General features: G+C 42.6%; 1 protein-coding gene across 3 annotated transcripts in view; it reads left to right on the top strand.

Annotated features, from left to right (window-relative positions):
* Positions 1–20,948, top strand: part of ecel1 (endothelin converting enzyme-like 1) — a 55,127-nt gene that overhangs the window by 10,935 nt on the left and 23,244 nt on the right. For all 3 annotated transcript variants that reach the window (XM_085370528.1, XM_085370527.1, XM_085370526.1), the window contains one exon: positions 18,837–19,059. In XM_085370528.1, coding sequence (XP_085226654.1) covers positions 18,837–19,059 — 223 coding nt within the window. The remainder of the gene's footprint in view (positions 1–18,836; positions 19,060–20,948) is intronic.

Below are 20,948 nucleotides of genomic sequence, written 5' to 3'. Positions count from 1 at the left end.
CGTGAACGTCCTTCTTCCCCTGTTCCCCAGAGGTTCAATGAGTGGGACAAATGTGAGAAACACGATCAACGCACATACCCTTCCCAACAGCCCCCCCAGTATTCCAGGTACAATTACCCTGACAATAACAGATACCGACGCAGTCCCAGTCCTGCTCCACGTAGAGTTAGAGATGCTGCGTCCTACAGTAGGACCGGTGTTCGTTTCCAGTCCCCGGAAAGGCCTGCACATTTCACCTCCGGCCCACAGGGAAACTTTCATTAGCTGCTGTTGAGGGGCAAACATCAGCTACAGTATCAGGGCCCCAAAACCACATCCCCCAGTTCCCCTCAGAATCTGATGGATCAGTCTCCTCTAACGTCTTGGCTATTGTCGAGGGCATTGAAGTGTGTGCTCTAATTGACTCTGGTTCCTTTGTCTCCCTTGTGAGTGAAGATTTTCGAAACGCTCATCCAGCTTTGAAAAAACGGCCTATGGTAGCATCCTCTGTGCCAGCTCGTTCGGTCAATGGAGAACGTCTGGAAATCTTAGGCAAGTTAACCGTTGGTATTAGGCTTGGGACTCAGGTATGGCAGCAGGACTTTGAAGTCCTCAGAGGTGCTTACCAGCCAGTCATTCTAGGTTGGGATTTTCTGCAGAGGCACCATGCTCTTCTCGACCTCAAAAACAAAGTGCTGCAACTGTGGGACATGAAAATTCCCCTGTTGCCCAAAGGACATGAGGTGGCTGCCTGCTGTAATGTTTCCGTGTTAGCGCCAACCAAAATTCCAGCTATGAGCGAAACTCTGATCACAGCCTGTGTGTCAGCAGCCACACCGGCTTCTCCTGTTCCAACAGACTACTATGGTGTCTTGATCCCTAATCCAACATGTGACATTGTTGTGGCTCACACTCTCAGTGAAGTTCAGAATGGTACTACAGTGGTTCGAATGCTTAATCCCTCCAGTGATGAAATCGAACTGTACCCTGGACAGCATCTTGGTGAGTTTCATTCAGGCTCATCTGTTGATATCATTCCACTGGAGCAGACATGTTGTGCTACTTCACCTGTGTATGATTCGACTCTGCCGGTAGAAATAGATGAAACAAACTTATCACACTCCCAGGTTCAGTCCCTGAAATCACTTCTCCAGAAGTATTCAGGAATCTTCAGTAAGCACTCAGAGGACAGAGGTCACACAGGCATAATTAAACATCATATTCACACAGGTGATGCTACACCGATTAAACAAAGAGCCTATAGAGTGACACCTGAACAGAGAGCTGAAATACAGACTCAAGTTGACAACCTTTTAAAGGCAGGTGTCATCGAAGAAAGCTACAGCCCATGGGCCGCCCCAGTTGTTCTGGTGCGAAAGAAAAATGGTACGTGGCGTTTCTGTCTCGACTATAGGAAACTCAATGCAGTGACAATCAAAGACTCTCATCCTCTTCCAAGGGTTGATGATGCACTGGATGCGCTGTCAGGTTCTGCCTGGTTCTCCACAATGGACCTTCAACATGGCTATTGGCAGGTTGAACTGGAAGAGAAGGATCGTGAGAAAACTGCTTTCACAACCGGCAGTGGACTTTACCACTTCACTGTTATGCCCATGGGACTCACAAACGCTCCAGCCACATGTCAGCGGTTAATGGAGATGGTACTTCGTGGCCTTCCCTGGAAAACCTGCTTAGTGTATTTGGATGATGTCCTCATTTACAGCCGCTCTTTCGCAGAACATCTCCAGCATCTGGAAGAAATTTTCGGCAGATTCCAGGCAAGTGGCTTGAAGCTAAACCCCTCAAAATGCTGTTTTGCCAAAGATCAGGTACAATTTCTGGGCCACATTGTATCAAAACATGGCATCCAGCCTGACCCCAGAAATGTGAACAGTGTGCAAGCCTGGCCTATTCCACAAACAGCGACAGAAGTAAGGTCATTCCTTGGACTTTGTTCATATTATCGCAAGTTTATTCAAAACTTTGCGCACCACAGTGTCCCCCTACATGCTCTCACTGAGAAGCATGCAACTTTTCAATGGACTTCTCAGTGCCAGGATGCATTCATGTATCTGAAACATGCCCTCTCAAACCCTCCAGTGGTTTCATTCCCTGACTTCACATTGCCATTTTCTCTGTATACTGATGCTTCTAGCACAGCTATTGGCAGTGTACTAGCTCAAAAACAGGGACAGCAAGAGAAAGTCATTGCCTATGCTAGCCATGCGCTTACAAAGGCAGAAAGAAAGTGGTCGACTTATGATCGAGAACTCTGGGCCATTGTTTGGGCAGTTAGACATTTTCGGCACTACCTCTACAAGCAGCCATTTGTTATTGTCACGGATCACAAGCCCCTCCTGGGTCTTCGGAAAATACCCATTGACAGTGATAGAACTGGTCGCCGTGCTCGCTGGGCTCTTGAACTTGATCCTTTTGAGTGGACTGTGATTCATAAAGATGGCCACCGCCACCTCAATGCGGACGCACTGTCACGTCGCCCTGTCACTGGTGAAACCGTAGAGCAGGACACAGTCTGCACTGCTTCTGCTACCTTGAAACCTGAAGAGAGGTGCGTGGGTCCTGCAGGCCCGCCCAACCATAGTCCCTGCAGTACTGACCAAAAACACATTCCATGCAATGACCTTCCTGATCCACGACTGCAGTGTGCAGCGCTATCTGTTTCATCCACATTTGTGCTTGAGCTGCCTGAAGATGATCTCAAAAGTGAACAACAAAAAGATCCTGTACTGTCAGAAGTCATTGGCTGGAAAGCTAAGGGTCAGAAACCACCCTACTGGCGTATGAAAAAATGCCCACCTCAGGAAAAAGTGCTATGGCATGAGTACTCTAGACTTACCTTTCACAATGGCTTACTCTGTCGTAAAGCTTTCAACCCGTCCCAAAAGTCAGTGTTGCATCAGTTGGTTGTTCCTGAATCTTTAAAAGACACTGTCCTACAGCTGCTGCATGGCAACCCAGTGTCCGGTCACCTATCAGCAGATAAGGTCCTGAAACGTGCTCAGCAGCTATATTACTGGCCATTCATGTCACGTGACATCAGAATATGGTGCACACAATGCACTCCATGTGATGCCAGACGGAATCCCACACCTCATCACAGAGCTCCAATGAAAACAATTGTTGCTGCGGAGCCATTTCAAAAGGTGGCAGCTGACATACTTGAACTCCCCATTACGAGTCGTGGCAACAGGTACGTGCTCGTTGTTCAAGACTATTTCTCGAAATATGTCAATCTCTATGCTATCGCAGACCAACGTGCCACAACAGTTGCAAAATGCCTGTTTGACAACTTCATCTGTCAGCACGGCATCCCTGAAATGCTACACACGGACCAAGGACGTCAGTTTGAATCTGACCTGGTGAAACATCTGTGTCAGCTGCTAGGCATCCAGAAGACACGGACCAGCCCATATCACCCTCAATGCGACGGGATGGTCGAGAGGTTCAATCGAACACTTATTGACCAGTTAGCTAAGTTACTCCTTCAGCAGCCTGGCGAATGGGATGACTGCCTCAATCAAGTTGCTTTGGCTTACAACACCAGTCCTCACTCTACCACGGGGTTTACGCCATTTTTTCTCACACATGGACATGAGGCACGGATGCCTGCTAATATGCTGTTGCCTACCAACATGTCAGCATCATCTACTTCTGTTTCTCCTGCTGACTACGTCACCCAGTTGACTCAGAGACTTCAGTCTGCCTTCAGCACTGCTGCATGGAACAGAGATTGTGCCCACAACCAGCAGAAACAATTGTACGATAGGGGCATCAAACACACTCCTTATGTTCCGGGTGACTTGGTGTGGTTAAATGACCCCACTACAGCAAAGCAGAAACTTGCTCCACATTGGAAGGGCCCCTTTGAGATATTGGAGTGCCTTGGAACAGATGGAGAAAACCCTGGTGTCACGTACAGGATTCGCTACCTCCTGGACCAATCAGACAAGACTCAAATTGTTCACTACAATCGTCTCAGGCCGTACAAAGCACCTGTTCCTAAAGGTGGAACCAACTCACCTGCTGGTGACATACCTGTACAGCCCCAGATTCCACAGTTGACTGCATTATCAGGTGCGTTGCCCTTCACAGCTTCAAAATCTGCAGCTGAAGGGAGCTGGAATGTTCAGGGCCGCAGCCCTGCAACCTCATCAGACCCTCAGGTTTGTCAGCCACCACCTCTAAACCAGTCGCGACCCCATTCCCACTCTCCTTTGTCCCCTTCTCCTCGGTCTGAGACTGTAACGACTTCTCCCTCTGGCCATGTGGTGATACACCAATCAGACATTGTCCCTTCAACTCCTCATCGAGTATCTGGTGTTTCACAGCGATGTGGGAGACGTCAAGTTGTGCCTCCCAGATACCTCAAGGACTATGTTTTGAACTGAACTTGTTTTTGGTTTTGCTGTTGTGTTATTGTTGTCCCCTTTGCTTGCAGCATGTTGGGGTTTTTTTTTCTCTTCCTTTTCTGTAGGGAAACGGGGACGTTTCTTATGTGAGGGGGGGAGGAAAATGTAAAGTGTAGAAGTAAATTTAAATCTACTTTGATATACAAAGAGGTGTTTACAAAGGTTATAAAGCTAGTTATGTAGCTATTTGGTGGTTACGTGTTTTGATATTTACATGTTTACATGTTTGAATGTTTAGACATGCATGTTCAAACCAGTAATAAGTATGTGTTATATCTACCTGGTTGTTTTCCCTGTTTTGATCTGAGTATAAGATTTCCTGGCTTCTGAGAGGCCAGTGAAGTATTCATGAGGGCGGCACACAGGAAGTGTGGGTTGTTGTTGCAGGGTGCTAAAAGTAAAGAGGCTGCTAAAAAGTTATCCGTCTCCGTCTTGCTGTTCCTAATTATTCAGAGAGATTCCCAACCATCTAGTGAACCCTCACGTTACATAACAAATAACAACACTGTAGATGCAGATACGAATGTTAAAGTAGAGCGATGGCGACAACTGCAACTGTGGATGAAAGCTTTAGCCTGTCCCAGTTATACAAAGCCTCCAGTGTCCAATATCAGCATCAAGAAGGCACTCACATCACACCAAAACATGGGTGCGCCATGGGTTCCCCAGTATCACACATTGTGGTTAACAGTATATGGAGACAGTGGGGAAAAGGCTCTGTTACCCCACCGAGTGATCGGTTCAGGTATGTTGATGGCACCTGGGTAACAATCAAATCTATGGATTGGGTGTACCACAATTCAAGGTTCACATTAACTTATGAGCAAACACATCAAGTTCACCACAGAAGATATGAAAAATGACAGGCTAGCATTCTTGGACTGTGAAATTTCCATCGGTAATGGGGGACAAACTCAACCTGTAAGATAATGCATTGCATAAACATCAGTATTTACCGTTTAACTCTCACCATCCACTGGAACACAACTGTGTGTCATCAGGACACAAACACCATCCCCACAGACACAGCAGCCATATTAAAAAAGGCCCTGAATTCATGTAGCTAATCCAGCTAAACATTTATCAAAGCTGCGAAGGCACCTAAAGTATGCTCCAGGCAACCCAGAAGAGAATAAGGACAATTGCTGTCTAGGCAAAAACCACTGGTGATCCCTTATGTGTCAGGTGTACAGCTGAGACACTTTTTTTTTTTAAACACTGCATCTCGGTGGCTTTCAAACCCCAAAACACACTGCGCCAAAATTTGGTCCACCTCAAGGATCGAGTCCCCTGGGACAAACAGAGTTGCCTGGAGGATGGCTGTGAATTATACATCAGGGAACCCATACAACCTCTGGGAGCTACAGAAGAGCTACCACAGTGGGCTGGGACTCTGTGGTCTATTTAAACCTCCAGGCCAGTGGCCACTTGTTTAATAATGAGCATGTGCACATCCTGGAGGGGAAGGAACACTGGTTTAAATGAGGAGTCAAGGAGGCCATTTATGTGAAAATAGAATGACCATTCCTGAATCGAAGAAGATCTTACACCATGTTACATTGCTGTGATTGCAGCCATTCCCTAACTCTGTGAGAACAATACTTATGCCCATGGATGGTCGTGACAATTTACATATTAATGATCATGAAGCTGAGCTCACAGCTAATCGTATCCATTATGCAACTGCACCATTTATGAGGCTGGGGAAACCTGCAGCCAGCTGAGGCTGAGTGATGAAATGTTTAACATACCGAAAGCACTACGTCCTGATGAACAGAATCAACTTTCTGGGGTCAGTGTGCTAATGTTTTCCTGTTTTTCACAGCAAAATACAACCATCATTTAAACAAAAATGCAAGTTTGTTTTATTTTGGGGACTTCTTCAATGTAACAGCTACAGAAGAAATCTTCTGATAAGTGATTATCACAGAAGAATTTTACTCAATTCCTAAAGAGTATTTTGGGATCTCCCACTGCATCCAGACATTAGTGTTCTGACATGCACCTAGGTCGGGTGATTTCTAGACAAGTACAAACACCATGATGTATTTTTTGCTAGACTGTGCTGCAAAAGCGTAGTGTAGCTTGAGGTAAGACACAGAGTAGAAAAGATGAATGATTGCTGGGCATTTTTTAAATGCTTTTACTTAAGTTATTGCTGGCTTTTAATTCCCTTTTCATCCATTTTAAAGGATTTAAATAAAGGTGATTGTTCACTTTTGTGTTATCCCTGCTTACTTTCATTAGCTTCTACGAATGACAGGATGTGTTGCTGTGATTTAGTCCAAGTGCCATCAGTGAAAGCATCTCCTCCATATCACATTTTGTCAATTCATCTGTTTTTGCTCCACTTTTTAAACAGGTTCTTTCCTATTATTTCACAAAGTCTTCTCTTTGTGAAATAATCACAAGACTGTAAGCTTTATATCTTTAAGGGATTCCTAACCCTTACCATTACCATTGCCACCATCACATCCATTAGCACCACCAATTCATGTCTCTTCGGGTTGCAGACTCCAGGTTTGATGCTCTGTCTCTTCCCTTGTTGTTTACCAATCTTCTCTTGTAGTGGTACGTCCATCTATCCCCCCGATGGCTTTAGTAACAGATTCTGCACAATGTTTCAATCATCCTCTCCTTCTGTCTTTTGTTCTCTCCACCAGTGACTATCTGACAGCCTGTGTTTTCTCTCTTTTATCACTCATGCACGCAGTCAGCTATAACAATCGGCAGATATAGGCTTTAGTGTGGAGCTGCACACCTTATACTCAATACATGCAGTATTTATCCCGGTAAACCTGCCTGCAGTTCATCCTCTGCTTGTTAAACTGACTGGTGTTTGGGAACACTGTGTGTAAAGGGACCCATTATGCTCATTTCTTACTGTAGCTTTTTTATTCTCGAACCACATTTGAGAAGCATGGTTCACAGTTCAAAAAAATACTATTTTACGTTACACTGGCTTGTATGTGGCCCGTCAGTATACCCGCTGTCTGACAAGAAGTTTTAGCTCCTCTTTTCTTTAAACTCAGCCTAATACCTAAACCTACTCAGTAACACTGATTTTAAAATGGGGGCATCGTGGTGATATAGTGGTAGCACTACTGCCTCAGTGCTAACCACTCTGGCACCTTCTCACAGCAAAAAGGTCCTGGGATCGAAACTACCTACTGGCTGATTGCTTTCTGTGTGGAGTTTGTATGTTCTCCCTGTATGGTAGATGGGATAGGCTCCAGCCATCCAACAACCCTGAACTGGATAAGAAGAAAAAGATAGAATCTGAAATGTTAACTTTTCAGTTCCATTTGTACGCGTGAAAAGAAATTTTGATATGCTGTTCTCACTTTGCCACAAAGGAGAAACAACCTTCGGATTCAAAGCAGTCTGAACTGCTTCCATTTAAAACCAAAGATTAAAACCTCTCACACATGTGGCCTAGCCCTAGATGACACGCTCACTCCAGTCCTCCACCTCACCACAAGTGCCATTTATTAGACTGCATTGAAGTCAAACTAATATTTCTAAACTGTACTAGTGAATTTTGCCCATTTTGCACACTGATGACCTTTAAAACACTGCAGTCTGTTTCTGATAGGGAAATAGATGTTAGATAAGCATAAAACCTATGAAATAAATATGTATCAATGGGAATTATTCAACTAACTTGGGTTTGTTTTTGTTTTTTAGACATTTGACTTACGAAGGTTTTCGGTTTTAAATAAAAAGCAATAGTAAGATTTCCTAAATCAATCAAACTTTATTGTAACTAGGCAGTTTAGCATTGCTCTTTCACTGAGTTTTATGCTTGATTGCAGCCAATATTTAGATTTCATTTGAAAGGTAAAAGCTTCAGTCTCAGATGAAGCAACGTTTTTATCTGTCCAGTAAGTTTAGTGTACCCTATTTAAAAAAACAAATCCTTTTTTTAAATTAATTTCATTAATTTCATTTAATACAATAGCATGGAGCTGCAGATGGACTCAAATATCATAGAGCCATCCTGACGAATTGTCAAAGTTATTGTCACAGATTTTAGAACACCTATTTGAGCATTTATTGACGGGTTTTAACTAAAAGTGTAAAGAGAAGTGTGACGCAATATCCCATATATATATTTCCTTAAACGTAAACGTTTTTCTGTATTTGCGTCATGATACTGGCTTACAAAAGATTTTACTCTTTCCATTCGTAATAGTTATTTCATATATTCTTTTCTTTTCTTGGCAGATATAGCCTTCCTTGCACCAACAGTGGTAAAAATTTGAACTCTTCCGTTTCCCCCTCTCCCTCATTGTGTCAGATATTCTTCTTGTTTCTTCTCCCTCAACAAACTTGTTTCTTTCTCCCAACTCTCGTCATCTTTCTCCATCTCCTCCTCTCTCACTGTATCTGTCTATCCCACAGCTCAGTTTCAATCCATCAACACCTCTCGCTCTCTTTTCTCTCCATCTGCACGTCATCCATGGTCCTCGAATGATCCTACCTGTACCACCAAGTCTCTCACTATCTTTCTTTCTTTCTTGTCATCTTCCTCCCACCTTCAGTCCATCTCAGGTTCTGTCTCACAGGAAATTCATTATTAGGTTTTAAACAAAGGTGGATGGTGAGCTATTCGATTTCTTGAGGGATGTTGCTCATTAGCATAACTTATGAAGACTTGCTTCCACATCAAGAGATCTTTCCAGTTTTGCACACATGCTTCAAAATAAAAATTACCGATAACATGAAGGTGAAGCTAAACTTCCAATAATTCAATTCAATTCAATTGAATTTTATTTATATAACGCCAAATCACAACAAAAGTCGCCTCAAGGCGCTTTATATTGTACAGTAGATACAGAGAAAAACCCAACAATCAGATGACCCCCTATGAGCAAGCACTTTGGCGACAGTGAGAAGGAAAAACTCCCTTTTAACAGGAAGAAACCGCCGGCAGAACCAGGCTCAGGGAGGGGCGGGGCCATCTGCTGCAACCGGTTGGGGTGATACCAGTGATGTCACAATAACCAAAGGTGCCTATTAACCAATTAATATAGGAGTCATCGTCCTTGCTAGCAGAGCTATGTAGGTTTACCTTAAATACGCATATTAGCATGTTTTGCAAAATACTATCATAAGAAAACAGCGCTGCTTGACATTGCAAACTGAATACTTCTAAATGATGGAATTTTAACATAAACTATCATACGGCTAGTTTACAGTGTTCTAGAGGAACTTTGTAATGTAATGTTATTAGCTGACCACTGCTAAGTGCTAAGTAACAGGCTAATAAAATGTCCTAATTTTATTCACCTTTCCCGCACAGTCTGTACCAGACAACATGTAATATTTTTGAGATACTTACATTAAATTTCCCATAAATTGATCCAAAAGGTACCAACTGTACTAAGGCTGTCGAGAGGCCCACTTCACTCTCCAGGAATTAACAGAAGCAAGGCCTCAGCTGTCTGGGTCAGCATGTTCCCAGTCAGAGTGACCCTAAATTAAAGCCTTAATAAAGTTGGATCAGCTGCATCATACAGAAGGGCCAGTCTATTCATTAGTGATGGGTCGGTCGCGAACGAAATGGCTCTTAGAGCCGGATCTTTGACGTGAACTAGGCGAGCCGGCTCCTTATCGCGAGCCGGGGGGTTTTTTTTTTTTTTTTTTTCTTTCTCTCACCCTCTCTCTCTCGCACTTTTTTTCCGCTTCACTCAGCATGCGAGCCTTGTGCTTTACGCTGGGAAGAGGGGGGAGGGGCGGTAGTTACACTCAGTAGCACAGGAACAGAGCAGGAGGGAGAAAGAGAGCCAGGGACAACAGCGTAGAAAGGTATAGTTATCATCCACAACTATTTTCAGTTGCAGATGATAAAGGATGTTCAGTTCATGCTAGAAATGTGTTTTGGAGTTTGTATGTGCTTTTTGGTGTTTGTACGTGTTTTGTCTCTAGGGGCCACCGCATATATTTATATTAGAGATGGCACGATACCACTTTTTTATGTCCGATACCGATACCGATATCACAAATTTGGATATCTGCCGATACCGATATGAATCCGATATAGTGTGTTTTTTAATCAATAAAACGTTTTTTTTAATATGCATTTTGTATAAGTTTATACTCAAGTTTAAATAAATAACAACACTAAAGCTATTCTGTTATACCTGTATGTAAAAAATACACTGCACCCAAAATATTTCATAGTTCAGCAACACTGATCAATCTAATAAACTTAAACCTACTCCATCCTCCCTATTCTGGTATTTTAAAGAGTACTTAGCAGAAATATTAAGCAACCTAACTAATAGGGTTGCAAACTCCCAGCAAAAAAAAATAAGGAACCACCCTCCACCTCCTGATGCTTAATCGATGTAATCAAATTTAATTTGATGCAGGGGGAAAATGCACAGAAATAAATTATTTTTCAAGAATAATTAAATAGATTCAACATCTTTCTTCAACAGAATTGCAGACTGCACAGATGGTACCTTCCCAAAGGAAAAAGTACTATAGCTTACTAGGGTATATTAGACTTAATAGTTACTATGTACAGTAATGGACTTCTATATATCTTACATCAGATTAAAACTTTGGGTGTAAGAGTCAGATAATTATTTATTAAAAGCTCGACATTTTAAATGAGAATAAGAAAGAAAAGTATGTCTTTGTGCCCCCTTTTCCCTGTTCATGCCCTATCGGCCCCCCTGGCTAAACTTTGCTAGATCCGCCCCTGCACAGTTACCAGCCGTCAGCTACGTAGAAAAAGATCCTGGTTTAGAAAGTAATAATAAATAAATTCTAACAACAGCTTATCAAGCTTCAACGTGCTGCTGTTGTTCAGCTGCTGGTTTCCTCTTTCTGGTGAGAAGTGGGCCAAAAACAAAGAAGAGAGACGGACTCGCGACAGAAAAGCCGATCAGCTGATCATTAAGCAGTTTCATGATTGAAGTAGCAGCAAGAAGAGGCAGTCGCTCCATATATCGGTTGTTAAGCTTAACGTGGGAATGCTTTACAAACATTCAGAGATGAACTTACACAGTTGCTTTACTTCTCTCTGGGATAACTTCCTCGGAGATGAAATGCTGGTGAGGCTACAAATACACACAGCCGCTCTATCACGTGATGCATACTGCTGCAATGTGCTACGTTTATGAGCCGAGTTACGCCGTCTAGCAAGTTTTGTGAGGTGCTTTTTTGATATTTAATGGATCGGAATACATTTTTTATTTCTCGCCGATATCCGATCCAGTAATTTGGGTCAGTGTCAGACCGATACCGATACGTAATATCGGATCGGTCCATCTCTAATTTATATATAAACATATATAAATAAAACCACTTTTTTCTTTACATTAGTAATTCCTTTTGTGCATGATTTTATATTATTGTTAATAATAAATTAATTAAAGCAACAAAACAACCTGAAGAGCCGGTTCGTAGCCGAAAGAGCTGGCTCTTTTTAGTGAGCCGAACCGAAAGAGCCAGTTCTCTAAAAAGAGCCGGAAATCCCATCACTACTATTCATAGAGACCAAATAAACATGCTTTTTATTGCTGTTAATTCTGTGATTTTAACATGTCAGTGGTTGGGGATTGACTTGCTTTTGGAGCCAGCCTTAAGTGGCTGCTCCAGACAGAAACTGCAGTTTTTGGCACCTCTTTGTTGGCTGCATTCTCAGGCAAGAGGGGTGCCTTTTATGTACAACACACATTTTCCACCTGCTTTCTGTGTGAAGTGCTTGATGCAAAAAAAAAGAAGAAAAAAGTATAGACTAGTTCTGGATGTGTATTCTTTCTATCAGCATGTATTGACGCTATCCTACAAAATTAAGGTTAAGGTTTGCATGAACAGGGTGATTCCCATTGCAGAATTAGTGTTTCAGTCCATCTCAGAATTCAAATAAGTACCATAATGCATAATGTGGGAAAAGAAAACAGAAATATAACCTTTTTCATCGCAGTTGTAGTAAGAAACTTCTCCCTCCAAACATGTGTTTCCTGTCAACTACCACAGAGTGAAATAGGTTAGCTCCACACAGCAGGAGTAAGAGGTCATGGCGGAGGTGCTGGGCAGTTGTTATCATCCTGTAGAGCAGATGGAGGGCAGGTTTGGTTTCTCGCAAGGCCACTAATGGATCACTTAAAAAAACAGAAACTATTTTGTTCTCTACTGGATTCTATCACTTACTAACACACAGACACACACACAAAGGAAGAGCACAGGCTGACATTCATACAAATACAAAAAAAACCCAAGCAGGATAGTTTGGATTCTTGTTAAAGTCAAGGAACTGAAAAAAATACATTGAGAGGTGAAAAGGTCACAGGCGAAGAAGGAGATGGCACAGACAGGTGCTTGAGCCGCCTGTAGGATGACAGGATGGCTGGTTAAAAATTAATGAGTCACCCTTTCTTCGTTTTAACACCCTGCTTTCTTTTTGTTCCTCGCTCTCTTCCTTCCATTTTATTCCTACTTTCTGTTTCCACCACTGCTTCTTTCCTTCATCAATTATTTTTTATCTCTGACTTTGATTCCTTTTCTTTTGCTTCATTTACTTCCAGACAGTTTCCTTTTTTATACTGTCTCCAAAGTTGTTGTTTTTTTAAGTTGCATCTGCCTGTCACTCTTTACCTTCCTTCCCAGGTGTTTCCATCTTGCATACTTCCTTTATTGCTCTTTTTCCCTTCCTCCTCTTTCACCTTAGTGGTTTCAGGTTGCTACTGACAGCTCTCACTCTCTCTTTTTTTTGTCCACTGCCAGTTTTGCAAGCCCTCCATCTTTACAGGCAGCTACAGCCAAGGTCCTTCTCTTTATTCTTCTTCTCTTTCATGTTCTCACATTCAAGTCTTTCTCATCATACAAATCTACTGACAAGAGCAATCACACTTGCATGTCTCCTCATCCTTCATCCACCCTTCTCTTCTTCTTCATACTCCCTCCATTGCATGTGTGTATGTGGTCCCCACGCACAGTGGCAACTGCAGCCAATCCCATTAGCCAGATGAGCAGGCCTCCAATGAAGGGGAAAGCATAATGACAACACCAGCGTCTCTCTCTCTCACACACACACACACACACTCCTCCCTTGCGGCTCCCTCTGTCTGCTCCGTCTGTTCATCTGTCACTCTTGAGGGCGTGTGTGTGGGAATCCGGTTTTGTTTGGGATGTGCAATTCGAAGGCGAGCGGGAGAATCTGTCATTTTTTTGTGCGTTTCAGCACACAGAAGTGGGGCAGCAGCAGTGGAGGGTTTACTTCCTGCTGGGTGGGATGCCATTAAAAATGTACAGTACGCTCAGTGTAGCCGTAAAGCATTTTGCGAATAAGTGGTTTACCAAACAGTAGATTTTATGGCGCTATAGCTTTCAGCAGGCATGATTTGAGTCCTAGCTTAGCTGAAATTTATGTGCAGTTAGGCTACACTCAGGTAATTTGGGTAAGTCCCCACTAAAAGGTATAAATATATGTGATTTGTTGTCTCTGTTGTGCTTTGGTTTTGCAACCTAAAGCCTTGTGCCCGAATCCCATTATTCCACTTTAATTTTATGATTTAACAAAATAATCAAACGCAAGACGTTTCTCCTGTCAGGCCAAAATTATAGTTTACCTCTAGTGAAGCCTGGAAGAGAGGTGGCCCTCCCTCCTCCATTACCGTCAGGGTCATTACCTGCAGTAATGCGCTGATGCAGTGCAAGGGGACAGTGTCTTTTCATCTCCCTAACTAGCCCCATTAAAATCCATTCAGCTAATGAGCCTTCACTCAGTCCTCTGGTGATTAAGACTTGATCTGTGCAGCGCTCTCACTGACACTGCTTTCATTTAACTCTGTGCAGTAATGGAATCGCAGCAAAGTACACACACATGTGCCTGTCAGTATGGATGAGGGTGCCGAAAACACTCTTATCAAGTGTTACATTTTACGTGTTTGAAAGAGTTTATTAATCATGTGATGCAATGTTTATAAAGTCTGAAGTTTTTATCTCGGGGGGGAAAGTTTGCTGATTTATGCTAAACATTTAATTCAACTTTAACCTTTAAAGTTTCTAAATGTGTTATTTTATGTCCCTGTCTTAATGTGAGAAAGACAGACATGATGTCCATTTTTTATACACAGCCTATGGCTACAATACTAAAATGTTGCTTAGCGCAGTAATATCAGTATTAGTATTTAGTATTTATTTATTTATTGTCATTGTCAAGAACAATGAAATTGCGTTTGGGGCTTCCATACAACCCAAAAAAAAAAAAAAAAAAAAGAAGAAAATAATAAATACCCCTTAAAACCCAAGTGTACATATTTAACCCAGTGTGACTCCAATGCAATAAGACAATCCTTAGCAATAATGTTCGTAGAAATTCAGACAAAGACCTGAGAAACATGACAAAATACAACAATGCAACCCATTCAATATTATTGTACTGTGAGATATGATATCAGATATGATAGTTATCTATTTAAGAAAGGGGGGGGGGGGCGGCAGGAGGGGGAAGAGAATAAAGATATGATGCACCAATGCAGACCAGTTCATTGCTATTAAGAAGTTGGATATGGTTATTGTCCGTGAGAGGGGGGCAGAGAGTTCAGGAGCCTCACAGCCTGTGGATACAGGCTGTTGGCCAGTCTGGATGTTCTAATAATCTAATACTGATATTACTCATATAACCAATCTATGATTAGATTGGTTATAGAACCAACTGCTGTTACTTATGATAAAATAAAGTAATTTTTCTGATTAAAAAAAGTACTTTTACTTCAGTGCATTAAAGCAGACTTTCATTTTTAGGCACAGAGTAGGTGGTGTGGATAACAAACAACCTGCTAAGCTAACTAAGACGTTAAAATAAATGGTACTGACAGCATCTAATAGTTTCACACAACATGTAGTGAAGTAGAGGTAAAATTGGCACAACAGAAACACAAGTATAAGAAGTACAAGAACATTAAAACTTTATTTTAATAAAGTACTTGAATAAAGTACCAAGGTACATTACATGTCCTCACCTGATGGTCATGTAAGAGACAATGTAATTAACAGTACTCTAAACCAGTGGTGCCGGGTGGTGCATGTGTTATCCCATTCCTGCAACCTGAACATTCCCCTGGAAAGCAAACAGATACAACTGATATCTACACTAGCACATTAATTAAACTGTACCCTAAAAGTGTCTGTTCTTGTAAATATATGTTTTAGATTCTTTGAGAATTTAAAAAGTTTTTGTGTGATGGATGTGCCTCCCTTTGTTGTTTTTGTTTTGTTACCTACAAAACCTTTTCCAGAAGCCTCCTAAAACAAAATTATGAGCCTGTAAATGAGCAAACTTTAGATGCGAGTTTGGGTTTCAGTAACCGCACTTACTCTTAGAGATTACAGTCATTACTGTTCCTCAAAGATGCCTCGAGTAAAACAGCTCACGCATCGCTCCCACACAAACAGCAGAGACGCTGTACTTTTACTATTATCATATAGATGACTTCCACACATGTGGCTGCCCTGCTGGGCACCCTGTGCCAAACGCACACATACACACACACATACACACACATACACAGATACTCAAATGCATTTAAAAAAATAAACTCACACCTGTCCATGTTCAGTAATGTGGAACAAATATTTGACAACAAAATCAGCTAATGAAACAAAGAAGCCCCACTTGTAACTCGTGCTGATTAGATGATACCACCTAAGTCTCTCCTTTTTTGTTTTTTTTACCCTCCCTCCCTCCACTTCCTGCCTTCCTCTTCCTTTTCCCGTCAATTAAATTCACTTCAGAAGTGCTTTGCTGGCAAGACCTCAGGGTGCTGTTGCCAAGGCGCTTTTGATTTAATATCTGTCACGCAAAGGGAATTTTTTTTTTATGTATAAAAATGAGGAAAACAACAACAATATGCCTCGAGGTTTGCATGGAGCTTCACAGTAGGAGGAGGGGGCATTTGTCCCCGCAGGGCAGAGTAGATGCTTGCTCCCAGTGGGGGCACGAGGACACACCAGCACTTCATCGAAGAAGACACAGCTTGAATACATAAATGAATGATCCATTTTCTTTCCTCCCGCTCGACATTTTCGTCACCCCTCTGCTGTGAGTCAGTCTGGATTGGAGGGAGTTGTTCTTTAACTGTTGGGCCCTCTTGACTCCTCACTATTCACTGCTCACTATTCTCTTCGATCACTGTCTCCCTCTTGTTTTCTCTCTGACTTTTCTGACTCTTAAATGGCTTTGAGGGCAGATGGAAAAACAGCAGTTTGGGCCAGATGGGACTAGATTACTGTTAGATATAGTGGATGTCACTTTACAAAGAGAACACAGGCGTAACTGTGCTAGAAAGCAATGCTATTTAGGTTTTGAAAGTAACACAGCCTTGTTCTTAGAAGTAAAAATCAATATTCAAAAGGAATATGAATACACTCTGGTATAGTTCAGGATTTTCACTGCTACCCGTTAACTAGCAGTTTTTAGTTAAAATTAGCTAATGTTAGGTAATTTGCTTAAAACTGACACAAGGGAGTATTTGACTTTTCTCTTTTTATGCTTTTGTTTTAGTATTTACCAGTATCCTATAAAATACAGTTCAGCTTGTTTGTGTTTGTCATTAAAAGTGTGTCATAGCAACAGGACTGAATTTGGTGGTAGTTATGTGACTGTAATGCTCTTTGGTATTTAAATGTTGTTTTAATAATGTCTCATTAGATCAGAATCAGAATCGTGTTTATTGGCCAAGTATATGTGCAGACACATACAGGGAATTTGGTTCCGGTAGATGGCGGCTCTCAAGCACAGCAATATAAACCACACACACACACACACACACACACACACACACACACACACACACACACACACACACACACACACACACACACACACACACGTGTCTATATACACACATTACACATGCATACACAAAGCTGTGTAAACCAACTATAAATAACTAATCTAAACTTGTATACATAAAATACAGAAATGAATGAGGTAGAATGAATACTACAGAATGTACATAAGGTGCAGCTGCAGTCTGGCAGTGGGAGCAGTGTGACAGGTCAACTGTTAAGAAGGGAGATGGCAAGGGGAAAGAAACTGTTCCTGTGTCGGGTGGTCCTGGTCTGCAGGCTTCTGTACCGTCTGCCAGAGGGCAGCAGATCAAAAAGTCTGTGTCCAGGGTGTGAGGGGTCTGTGATGATTTTCCCTGCCCGTTTCCTGGTTCTTGAGAGGTACAGATCCTGGATGGAGGGCAGGGGGGCGCCGATGATCCTTTCTGCTGCCCGTACAAGTCCGCTGCAGTCTGCTCCTGTCCTGTTTAGTGGCTGCTCCATACCAGACTGTGATGGAGGAGCACAGGACAGACTCAATGACTGCAGTGTAGAACTGGATCAGCAGCTCCTGTAGAAGACTGTACTTCCCCAGTTGTCTCAGGAAGTACATCCTCTGCTGGGTCTTTTTGAGGATGGAGTTGATGTTGGTCTCCCACTTCAGGTCCTGGGAGATGGTTATACCCATGAACTTGAAGGTCTTCACAGTTGACACAGGGCTGTCTGATATGGTGAGGGGGAGCAGAGTTGAGGGATGTCTCCTGAAGTCCACTGTCATCTCTACAGTTTTAAGAGTGTTCAGCTCCAGATTGTGCTGACTGCACCAGAGTACCAGCCGCTCAACTTCCTGCCGGTATGCAGACTCATCACCATCCTGAATGAGGCCAATGACAGTGGTGTCATCTGCAAACTTTAGGAGTTTAACAGCCGAGTTCTTGGAGGTGCAGTCGTTAGTGTAGAGGGAGAACAGTAGTGGTGAGAGGACACATCCTTGAGGGGCACCAATACTGAGGGACCGAGTTTCAGAGGTGATCTCCCCCAGCCTCACTTGCTGCTCTCTGTCTGTCAGGAAGCTGGTAATCCACTGACAGGTAGCTGGTGACACGCTGAGCTGGGAGAGTTTGGAGGAGAGAAGTTCAGGCACAATGGTGTTAAAAGCCGAACTAAAGTCCACAAACAGGACCCTGGCATACGTTCCCGGGCGGTCAAGGTGTTGCAGGATGTAATGCAGCCGATGGATGGACACCATACTAGTGATTCGCACTTCCTGCTTGTAATGTCAGCTCCACAAACCATCAGTCTGTTATACTGACACTAAAAACATGGTACAACTTTGCTAGATGTCATGACGGTATGATTCTGTCATTTTTGAGATTTAAAATCTCATCCTTGGCAACAACTTCTAATTACCAGGGGCCACTTGAAGTATTTTATCCTTTTCCTGTAATGTTAAACACAATCACATGACGCTGGAGTCTTATTTATAGAAGTCTGCACTGTTTTCCTTGAGGTCATTTTATATCTAATCTAAGTAAGGTTCTCTGCTAGAAACGTATGTCTCAAAAACATTTTTGCAAAGTATATTTTTTCCTTAAACTACATAATGTAACTAGCTACTTCTTGTGCCCTCTGTCTTAGGGTTCTTCATAACTACATGCTGTGGCGTATTGTGGCAGCACTGAGTGAACATCTGTCCACGGCCTTCCGCAGCACCATCCATGAGTTTTCCCGAGAGATTGACGGCACTGAGCAGCAGCTGGAACTAGGCAGGCTCTGCCTCACCCAGACAAACAAACACTTCGGCATGGCCCTGGGAGCCCTGTTCGTCCAGCAACACTTCTCCTCAGAGAGCCGGGCTAAGGTCTGGAATCTGGGTGGACTGGTGGTAGGGGGCGCTGTAGTGGTAAAGATGGTAAAGTAGTAAAGAGGCTGTTTTCAAAGGAAATCAGCCTCAGACTTGAATCCACTTTTTTAACATTAGAAACTCGACAGATATTACATCAGTTTGAATGTATTAGCAGTTTAGGCTCTTAACAGAGACCCAGCCTTGCTGAACTACGTTTATAAGTTTATTAATTCATACACCCAAAACTGTAATGTTTTAACCAAACTTGGGGTCATTATTTTTCAAGAAAAGAAGTCATAAAATAATCTGGGTGACTCACAAGTGATTGTGAAAAATTACAAAGTTTAATTTTTGCATTCTACTAGAGCCACTGTGCATGATCTTATACAGGGTCAAGGTGCAGCACCTCAGTTCATACACTGTCTGAAATAAACTTCCCAACCCCGTGAACCACGGTCACCCCACTGTGTAGCTATGAGTTTCACCATTGCACCATTTACTCCATGATGCATTATTAGCACAAAACATGAAACCCCTGTTTCTGTTCCTACATGCAATTCCAGTGTTTCCAAATCGCTGTGCTGTGGCACAGAGGTGTGCTGTGGAAGAATGTCTGGTTTCACCTGATTGGTACTCTAAGCAACCGGCAGTGAGTAACGGACAGAACAATTACATTCTCTTCCACTAGAGGGCAGTACAACTTCTTGCTCCAATTAAATGTATTGCTAACTGCTGGTGAAACAGAAGATGAAGAAGAAATTATATAGTCATGCGCGAGTGAGACAACGCAGTGCAAAATAGCAATAGATTAAAAAAAGAATTTTAAAGTAGTCATTCTAACCTGGGTGCTGGAGAAAATTTCGAGCCAGATTGTTGTTTGATGGTGTGCCATGTGATTTGACATTGTTTTATGGTGTGGGATCTGAAAATCCTGGATTCTAGTCTCTACTTCTCATGCGCTATTTTGCTTTCTGCCTAGGTCAGTCATTACTAAACCCCTCACCTCTGCCCTCTGGTCCCGTTCGCTTTCAGCTTAATCTTTCCCCATACATAGTCTCATCTCAGTCCCATGTCTACTCTGGGACATGGGGATATGGTTCCCAATGGGATTTCTAACCTCTGTAACCCTATGCTCTATCTTTAAGCTCTCCATCATCTCCCTTTCATCATCTTCTTATACTCTCACTGTCCACTGTACATGCTTCATCCCTCATCAGCTATCTGTCTTGCAACCTTTTAAAACTCTACCAAAGCTCTATAACACATAAAGAAAGTTGGCCCAACTGGATAAGTTATGGGTGCTGAATACTTTCTTTACACTTTGCAATTAATTGAAATTTAAATTCCATTCAAGATTCTAATAAGATACTAAGTGTAAATCTCAAAAATGCTTCAAGCTAGTGGAGCCTTTCTGATTAATAAAAGACCAGAGAGGAAGGATTTATATGATCAAGCATACAGTAGGGAAAGTTCTCATCAGATGAAGTGGTGCTAATCCCATGAGCATCTCTAAGTCATTTAAAAAAATCACTCAAAACATCATCTTCCTCTTTCTTGCAGATGTGGAGGGAAGCCTTGAGCGAGGTTATTGCCTTTTGGGGTTTTTTAACCTCACTCTTTTCCACACCGGTCATATCTCACGCTGCTCACAGACGTCGCTGTGTATGATCATGCCACGTCCACACAGGTTGGAGCCCTCATTATCAACACAAGAGCATTACCGGATGCAAAGCCGGTGGCGATGTGCGATGCCTTGACTGACTCACCAATCCTGCTTATCTCAGCACCAACAAGAATTAATGAGTCTCGGGAGCTGACGCTGAAAGACAGGGTAGCGGTCATGTCCGGTTAGGGGCTCTGTTGGCTCTCAGGTGACTGTTTCCTCGCGGCTGCGTGCAGCGGGG

Source organism: Diplotaxodon limnothrissa, linkage group LG14 (genome assembly GCF_057381915.1).
Source record: "Diplotaxodon limnothrissa isolate DT_005_m linkage group LG14, D_limnothrissa_male_GT1.1, whole genome shotgun sequence".
Lineage (NCBI taxonomy): Eukaryota > Metazoa > Chordata > Actinopteri > Cichliformes > Cichlidae > Diplotaxodon > Diplotaxodon limnothrissa.
The sequence above is the reverse complement of the archived record's forward strand: the minus strand, read 5'-3'. Positions and strand labels throughout refer to the sequence as shown.